General features: G+C 38.9%; 1 protein-coding gene across 9 annotated transcripts in view; it reads left to right on the top strand.

Moving 5' to 3' along the window:
* The window catches only part of SPEF2 (sperm flagellar 2), a 173,241-nt gene that overhangs the window by 148,074 nt on the left and 16,159 nt on the right, over positions 1-9,008 (top strand). For 8 of the 9 annotated variants that reach the window (XR_012377618.1, XR_012377616.1, XR_012377617.1 and 5 more), the window contains 3 exons: positions 2,298-2,404; positions 3,107-3,289; positions 8,088-8,180. The exons of the other annotated variant lie outside the window; for it this stretch is intronic. Coding sequence is in view for 5 of the 8 variants with exons in the window: in XM_073891028.1 (XP_073747129.1) it covers positions 2,298-2,404; positions 3,107-3,289; positions 8,088-8,180 (383 nt within the window). In the remaining 3 variants the exon portion in view is untranslated. The remainder of the gene's footprint in view (positions 1-2,297; positions 2,405-3,106; positions 3,290-8,087; positions 8,181-9,008) is intronic. 9 annotated transcript variants of the gene reach the window in all.

The following is a 9,008-nucleotide window of genomic DNA, read 5'->3' as shown; positions in this document are numbered from 1 at the left end:
GGGGGTGGGAGGGATGGGGTGGCTGGGTGATAGACATTGGGGAGGGTATGTGCTATGGTGAGTGGTGTGAATTGTGCAAGACTGATGAATCACAGATCTGTACCTCTGAAACAAATAATGCAATATATGTTAAGAATAAAAAAAGAAGAAGAAGGTAGCAGGAGGGGAAGAATGAAGGGGGGGAAATCAGAGGGGGAGATGAACCAGGAGAGACGATGGACTCTGAAAAACAAACTAAGGGTTCTAGAGGGGAGGGGGGGTGGGGGGGATGGGTTAGCCTGGTGATGGGTATTAAAGAGGGCATGTTCTGCGTGGAGCACTGGGTTTTATGCACAAACAATGAATCATGGAACACTACATCAAAAACTAATGATGTAATGTATGGTGATTAACATAACAATAAAAAATTTTAAAAAAAAGAATTCAAAGAGTCGACTTGAGCCACCGACTCAGCCACCCAGGTGCCCCTTCCTGTACCTAAGTCTACTTTTACATCTACACGTTCTTTCACGTTTTTTAGATGAGGTGATACTTCTAAGCAATGGTGTTATTTTGATGTCATCTCTTGCAGAGTTACTGCTAAAGGTGACTAGACTATGATTATGGTCTGAGTTCCTTTAGGCCTGGCATACAATTAACATCTTTCCTGGATAATTGTAAATGACACCTGCATTAAATAACTAACTTAGGGCCAAACTGAAAGAGAGGTATTTTTGGGGGGATCCATGAATAAGACTTATAAGTTTCTCTGTTTATGTTATCATATTTTATGTGAAAGTCATATTGCCATATGCCTTGGCCATGTAGGTGACCAGGTCAAATATTAAAAAGTTTTCACATTTCACATTAAGGTCACCAGATAAACAATTGCCATGTAAGCTGGAAGTATTGTCTTACAACACTTTGCTTGCACGATAGCTATTAAAGACAGTGGAAATATATTGCACCTCTACCAGAAATTTTAAATACTTTGAGCTTCTTCATGGATTCATAAAATAGATTTTATTTATGGCTTCATCTTGAGGAACATGAGTGATTATTTCTAACTTGTCTAAAATCCAACGTGGTTTTTACTGAAAATAAAGCTCATCTTACTGAACATTCCACTCCCTGGGAAAATGTTTCTCATCTCTATAAAATTGGATACTCAGCTTTGATCAAAAAGGATAGAGAATTTATTTCTGAATGACCTGTTGGATCATCAGTCATATCAAAGGAAGAAATATTCTGCACTTGCCACCCAAAAAATTAACTTCTAGATCTCAAAATTGTGTATTTAGTTTGAACCACTGACATTTTAAAAGGATTCATGCATTTTCTTAAAGGTTGGAAGAAATGTTAAGGTTCACATTGGACTTTTATAAATGCTAAAAATTCAGATGTAAAAAGAAAAATTTGAGATGCTACATCTGTTTCTATTTCTACTCTTTTTATTTCTAAACAAGGAAGATAGCTCTATACTCTGGACCTGAAAGACCCAAATACATGTAGGAGTCTCTCCTGACTCTAGAAGGTACTTCTGTCAGAGGGGTTAAACAGACATTTTTTTAAGCAGATTCATTTATTTTGTTTTCCTATTTCTTTTTTTAATGCATGAGCATGCAATTTGAAATGAGAGACGGACAAAACAGACTTCTCTTTTGGACAGGGTAAAAATAGATTAATGTATAAAAGCAAAGCACTTAAATGGTTAGTGATATTTTATGAAAATACTTTGGAATATTGAGCCAATGGAATATTAAATTATCACTTCCAGTCCAGTAACTTAACAATTCAAGTCTCCCTGCATTTACAAAAACAAAACAAAACAAAAATAATCTCTTCTGAGCCAAGTACAAAATGAGGATAAATGTGTTACTTTGATTACAGTGGTGATTTGTGTGCATTTGAAACACCTTTATCCTATACTCACCAAAATATTTTACTCTTGTGCTCTACTGCATATAGGAAAACTTACAGTTGTTTTTTTTAACTCTACTAATTCTACTCTGAGCAAAAAGTCAAAGGAAGATTCCAATTTAAAGTATAAATTCTCAGTATTTTGCCCAATCTGAAATGATTTATTACCCAGCCAAAAAAGACATTTTGACTTAGCTGAGACACAATAATGAGAGTGCCTCAGGAAACTTGATTATTATTCTTATGTTTTCAAATGTCTTCTGTTTTCTAAAGGTTATGGTTTTAAATAATATGAATAAAGTGATTATACAAATATCCATTTTTGTTCTGTTTTAGCAAAAGAAACAAAGTCCCTGTCACATAACATAATTGGAAAAATATTTTTCATTTTACCGTAGGCATAATAGGACATAAAGCATTTACTGACATCCTGCTGGATCTGGTAACGTTAAACCTTGGAACAAACAACTTACCTAGTAGTTGGATGCACCTCACTCAACCTGAAGTAAGCTTCCATTTTGTTTGGGTGTCAAAACTCTGAGAATTCTTCTTATTTGATTAAGTCAATAGTTTTAAATCATCAGTACTTGCCATGTCTGACATTCAGGGGGCAATCAATAAAACTTGAATTAAGAACAAATGAGCTTGAATGTAAGATATTTGTGTGTGTCCATCATTGAAAGAATGAATGATGATGCTGACAGTCAATGAAGCATTATAGAGCCCAGGAGGCTCAGCCTGTGAGTTTGTATCTGTTACTTCTGGAGGGAGTGATCCTGACTAGTAACAGTAGATGATTCTGGCAGTTCTTGCTTTTCAATGTAATCTGTTCCTTAAGAATGTACCAGAAAACCAAATGGTTATAGTATATCCCTACAGGCTGTAGAGCCCTTGCACAGCCATTTCTAGAACCTTTATCCTCCCTCTGTTGAAAAGGTAGAGTCACCAGAGTCACATGTGTAAATTTGTCGTGTAACAGTAAGCAAAACCCCAAATGTGAAGGGAGCAAAAAGTGAAACAATGTCTAAGTTCTGTCTAGTGTGGATTGGTTGGTAGAACCAGAGGGAACAAACCTGAGAACTGACTCTCTTCACCAATATAAACTCGTCCTTCCTTCATCTGAGTGTCTCATGAAGAAACATGAACTGAGAGAGTTTCAAGGTAGAGTCATACAAACATTCCAATGGCATTTCCTGTTTTCTTCTAGTTGCAGGAGTTAACATCTTTATTAATAGTAAACTTGGAGTTTGTGGACTGGCGGAAATTCCTATTAGTAATCTCGATGCCTTGGATCATACCCATGGAGGAAGAGCTCCTCGAGACCCTGCAGAGGTTCAAGGCCGTGGATGAAGAGCAGCTGGGCACCATCACTTTTGAGCAGTATATGCAGGTTGCTACCAGGGCCTGGTGGCACTAACACTACTGGAGTACTTTTGACCTAAGAAATGTATTACTCACTGGTCTTGGGCCAGCATTCTGCCCCTCAGGTGTCCATGTCTGGGCACCCAGAGGCAGTGCAGACACTGTCCAAGTCCCAGGTGGAAGTCTAGCTTCCCCAGGGAAAGGGTCTGGAGAAAGAGCTGCTAGGAGAACCAAGAGCTCTGAAAGAAGTCACATCAACTTCATTGTCCTTCTCCTAGCTCCTACACAGTGGTCCTTAACCTTGGCTATAAACTAGAATCACTTGCATAGCTTTTAATACGTCTAATGCCCAATACCAAATACTCTGGGAGTCATAACAACAGTACTACCCAGGGAAATGAACACAGGGAAAGGGGAAGGGCTTTTTCTCCATTTGGTCATGAGCATAGTGAATGATGAGATAGTTTGTGACAAATTAAGTTTGAAATGTCTGTGAGAAATGCAGACCAAAGCGTCCAATCTGATGCAGCAGATGCAGAACAGATTGCCAGTCACTATCATGTAGGCAATGATTAAGTTTATGAATGGATGAGATACCCAAAGGAAGTGTGGAAAGTGATGAATAACTCAACAACATGATACCTGGCCATTGGCCTGGGCAGGTAGGCCATATAACACATGACCTTTTCCAGAGCAATTTCGGTAGAGTACAGAATCCAGATTGCAGAGGATTGATTATGTGAATAGGTCTCTAGGAAGTGAAGATAAAAGTCAATTCATTTTTTAGAAGTTTGAGTAAAGAAGGAGAATGAAACCCCATAACTAAGAGGACCTGAATTACTTATTTTGTGTCTACTAATTGAAATCATCTTATTGCTCATCTTTTCACATTGCTGGTAGACACAGATGAAAGTGATTATAAGGTTCTAATTTTGAAATAGGGTAATACTCTTTAGGTGCCTCTATCTTGTGTATATTTCAATATTGAAAGAGCACATCCCTCCCTGCTTCTCTTTTTGTCCTTAATTAATGGATGGCATGTGTATAGACAGCCCCCAGCGTTCCCATGCTTGTGCTGTTGAGCCAGAGGAAATAATACTTGAATATGAAGAGGTTCCTTCAAGGCTGGTCAAGACAGGTGCTTTGGCTGATTGGGCTTTGATAAATTTGCTTCCCAAGTAGAGCAATTTATAGATACTATCACTGACCTCGACTTAAAACTTGTGAAAATGATTTTGTCTAAAAATAAAAACAGCAATCATTCCCCAAGTATATGACACACCCATATACATCTGAAGGGTCTCATGACTGAGTTTTTACTAAACAGTAATAAATGACCTTTCCTAACAATAGCTAGCCCCCTCAGGATCCTGAAAACCTTGTTTCCAAAACACCTGGGAGGCTTACACTATCCCTAACCCCCTCCCAACTTGAAAGTATGTGATGGGCCACTCCTCATGACCCCAGAACAGCTCTTTCTGCCCATGGGTCCTGTCCCCGAGCTTTAATAAAACCACCTTTTTGCACCAAAGAGGTCTCAAGAATTCTTTCTTGGCCTTCAGCCTCGAACCCTCATGTCTTTCCTGTGTCAGGCCATGTTTTAGCAAGAGAGCACAAGAGACATTTCCATCTTTTAAGGAGAAGTCACCTAATAATCCAGTGACTCATGATATGGTTGACAGAATCTTCCTTTATCAACTTAAACCCTACTATCCAGGCTCACATTTAACATTTCACATTGCTAAAATTTTCACGGATGACTTTTTAAAAATTAGAACTTGTTTTCCAGTCAGGTTATTTTTTTCCTTTCTCATGTGCCCTTCTTTTGTGAGAAACACACAATGTTCTCAATTATGCAATATCTTATATTTTTAGTAAACTAATATGAATGAATCCTTGGTTTTAAGGATCAGGGAAAATTCCTGTGCATCAAAACAATTAAACATGGAATTAAGAGCTGGTTGAAAAATGGTAGGAGGAATTGGGATCCAATCTCTATTTCTTTTTTCCCTTCTAACTTCTTTTACCATTTCCCCTTTGTTCCCAGTTTCCAGCAATTTGATTATTGTGTTCCTTGGTGTGGTTTTCTTCATGTTTCTTCTGCTTGGTTCACTGAGCTCTCGTATCTCCATGGGTTTTGTAGTTGTTGTCAGATTGGAAATTTTTCAGGATTTTTTTTTCCTAAATATTTTTTCTGCACACCCACCCCATCTCAAAATCCAATCATGTGCTTCTTGTCCCACGGGTCACTGATGCTTCGTTCATTTTTTTTCCAGTCTTTTTTCCTCTGTGCTTTACTTTGTATTCATTTGTATTCCTGTGTCTTCAAGTTCACTGATCATTTCCTCTGCGGAGCTGAATCTGTTATTACTACCATGCAGTGTATTTTTCATTTCAGATAGTAAATTTTTTGTCTCTAGTAGTTCAAGTTGGTTCTTTTTTATATCTTTCATTTCTCTCTTCATTAGGTGCTTGTTTTTTCTCTATCTCCTTTAACAAATGAAATATATTTAGAATAGCTAAAGGAACATCCTTTTTGTTCATTCTATCATCTGTGTCATTTTTGTGTTTGTTATTGATTGGTGTTTAGTCTGACTATGGGTCATATGTTATGGCTTTTTTTTTGCATACCTAGTAACTTCATATTGGATGCCAGATGTTGTGTATCTTATATTACTGGGTGCCCAATTTTATACACCTTTAAATATTGTTGGGCTTGCAGTGGTGTTACTTGGAATCACTTCTATCATTTCAAGGTTACAATAAGATTTATAAGGGTGGGTTCAGAGTGGCCATTAGGTGAGGGCTAATCTGGTCCCACTGCTAAAGCAATTATTTCTGGGGCCTGTGTTTGAGATCCTTCCACTCTGCTTGGTGGTAATATAGACTCTTCCTCCCAGCTCCATGTGAGGCTCAGTAATTGTTCAGCTTACTCCTTCCGATGGTTCTTTCTCCAGCTTCTGGTATCTTCCACAAACACACATCCATAGATTGGCAAGTCAAGACTTATAGAGATCCCTCTGTGAATCCTTAGAGCTTGCTCTCCCACTCAGTGCCTTGCTAGTGTTCTGCCCTGAAAATTCTAGCCATCTTGGCCTGCCTCAACAACAAAATCTGTCTTCTCAACTCAGAAAGACCACCAGGCTCTATTTGGATGCCTCTCCTGGCACTGAAGCCTGGGAACTCCCTCCAGCCTAGAACACTAATAGGACTCCTTGGTTGCTTCCCTTAGTTCAAGAATTACTATCCTGTGTTGCCTATCGTCTAATGTCTGGAAAATCAATTTTCAGATATGTTGTTCATTCTTCTTGTTGTTTAAGTAATTCTGAACTTTGGTGCTCCATCATATCCCTTACCTATGTTCCTCATCGGTCTATTCTCCCACTGAGTGGTACTTACCCTCCACAGATTAGCTATTGGGCAAGGGTCTCCTCCTGGTCAATGCAAAAGCATATTCACAGCCCAAGCCCATGCTGGAACTTAAGCTTCTTCTGAGTCTTCTCTCACAGGGTTCCATGCGGCCAGCGTCTCCTTTGTCCCAAATGAAAAGAAACCTTTGGGGGCTTCATCCCCTTACAAGTTACCCAATGCCACTCCAGCCTTCTCTCAAAGCACAGGTGATCCTTAGAAGGAAAGAAAGCATGCAGCATAGGCCAGAGTCAGGTTAGACAAGCAATAGAGTGATGAGAGTAGGTTGTCACTCTGGAAGATGTTAAGAGAGCTAGACTTGGGAACAAAATGCATATGTATATGAAGTGCTTACCATGTACAAAAATTAGGGTTGGAATGACATATTCTTTAAACCCAAGGAATTTATACCTGATGTTCAATAGCAGACATGAATGGCAACACCTAAAGGAATGGACTAAATGTCCATTGTGTGGTATAAACAAGTCAAATTGGAGTTTAGAGGCAAGATCAAGGAGGGCATCTCTAAGGATGTGTGATCAGAACAGAGCCTAAAGAGATGTGCAGGTTTACATGGATGGACAGGAATTCGAACCTGGTAGGAGGGATGATGTGAACAGAAGAGCAAGAGTAGGAAATGGTTCCAAGCAGAGAATATGACAGATTAAAGTTTTGAGGAAATTGATACCGTTGCATGGTACAGGCTGAAAAAAAATAAGAAGGAGACTGGAAACAAAAATGACTCGGAACTTACTAGGATGGCCTATAACAGAAGTAAAGAGGCTCTACCCCAAGGTAGCAGGAGTAGGGATGGAAGGAAGGAAGAGAAGGGAGAGACATTGCCAAATAGGATCAGAGGATTTGATAATAGGTATCACATATGGGCTGAGAAAGAGGTATGTCATTACAAAGTAGGCCATTGAGCTCTTGAGTCAGTCACTCACTGACTCAATGAAGATTCTTCCAACAACGTGATCCAGCAACACACTAGGCTCTGAGAATAGATAGGCACACGAAGAGGACATGTGGAATGTGAGCTAGTGTTATGAGTGAAGACCCCTCCAGAAGGTTGCCATGCAGGCAAAATCTAGGGCAGTGACCTCCAAACTTCATCATATGTCTAACAGATAAAATATATCTAGCATCTCCAATATGTGGATTTTCATTTATAAATTATACATGTGTACTACTGCAGTAATACATTATTTATATTATCAAATTTTTAAAAATAAAGATTATATAAGAATGACATCAAAATATGTGTAAATGGAAGTTCTAGGATTTTCTCCTGCATCCCCCTGGTTTTTGAACCCTATTTTGGAGACCACTGCTCTAGACAGTTGAACAAGATGGATTCAATCCCTGTGGCTTTGAGAGGAATGATAATTGAAAAATTTTCATTTTTATTTTTTGTATAGGCTGGTCTGTGGTTTACAAAAGATGAAGATATAAAAATTCCAGACAATCCTCTTGAACCCTTCCCATTCAATAGGCAAGAGCATCTTATAGAGGTAATTACCGAGATCCCTAAAAAATTTTACTACTATGACGCTGGTAAGTTTCTTTGTCTTTTCTTCCACTTGTGTAATTTGTTTTGGATTTCATCCCCTGGCCTCCAGTTCCTTTGCTGTATCCGCAGAATGTAGACTTTAATGTTCATAAGGTGGCAGCACAGAAAAGTTCTGGGGGAGGAGACAGGGACCAAAATCTTAGATAGAGTCCCACTGTTAACTCTCAGTGTGATCTTGAACAACTTTCATAACCCTTCAGGTATCACTTTCCTCATCTGCCAAAGTAAGCTGCTGCTTGGCACATTTGTCTCTGAGAGTCTTTCCAATTCTAAAAGCTTAGGGTAAGAACTGTCATTTTACCAACATAGTATTTCCCCCCACTTGGGATACATCTCAAGACCCCAAATGTATGCCTGAAATTGTGGGTAGTACCAAACCCTATATATATTGTTTTTATGAGTCAAACTTATAAATTAGGCACAGTAAGAGACTAGCAGTAATAGCTAACAATTGTAACAATGTTCTGTAGTGAAAGTTTTGTGACTATGGTCTCTCAAAATTTGTTATTGTGCTATACTCACCGTCTTCCTGGGATGACGTGAGATGATAAAATGCTTGTGAGGAGATGAAGAGAAGCGAATGACATAGGAATTGTGACGTAGTGTTAGGCTACTAGTGACCCTCTGATGATTCATCAGAAGGAGGATCATCTGTTTCCGGACTGAGGTGGACCACAGTGGACCGTGGGTAACTGAAACCACAGAAAGCAAAACCGCAGATAATGGGGACTACTATATATGTTTTTGTCCGTTTCTCTTTGATTTTGAT

The sequence above is a fragment of the Callorhinus ursinus genome, unplaced genomic scaffold, assembly GCF_003265705.2.
Source record: "Callorhinus ursinus isolate GAN/ISIS: 27379988/994484 unplaced genomic scaffold, GSC_fseal_2.0 scaffold3, whole genome shotgun sequence".
Taxonomy (NCBI): domain Eukaryota; kingdom Metazoa; phylum Chordata; class Mammalia; order Carnivora; family Otariidae; genus Callorhinus; species Callorhinus ursinus.
This window is presented reverse-complemented; position numbering and strand designations above follow the sequence as displayed.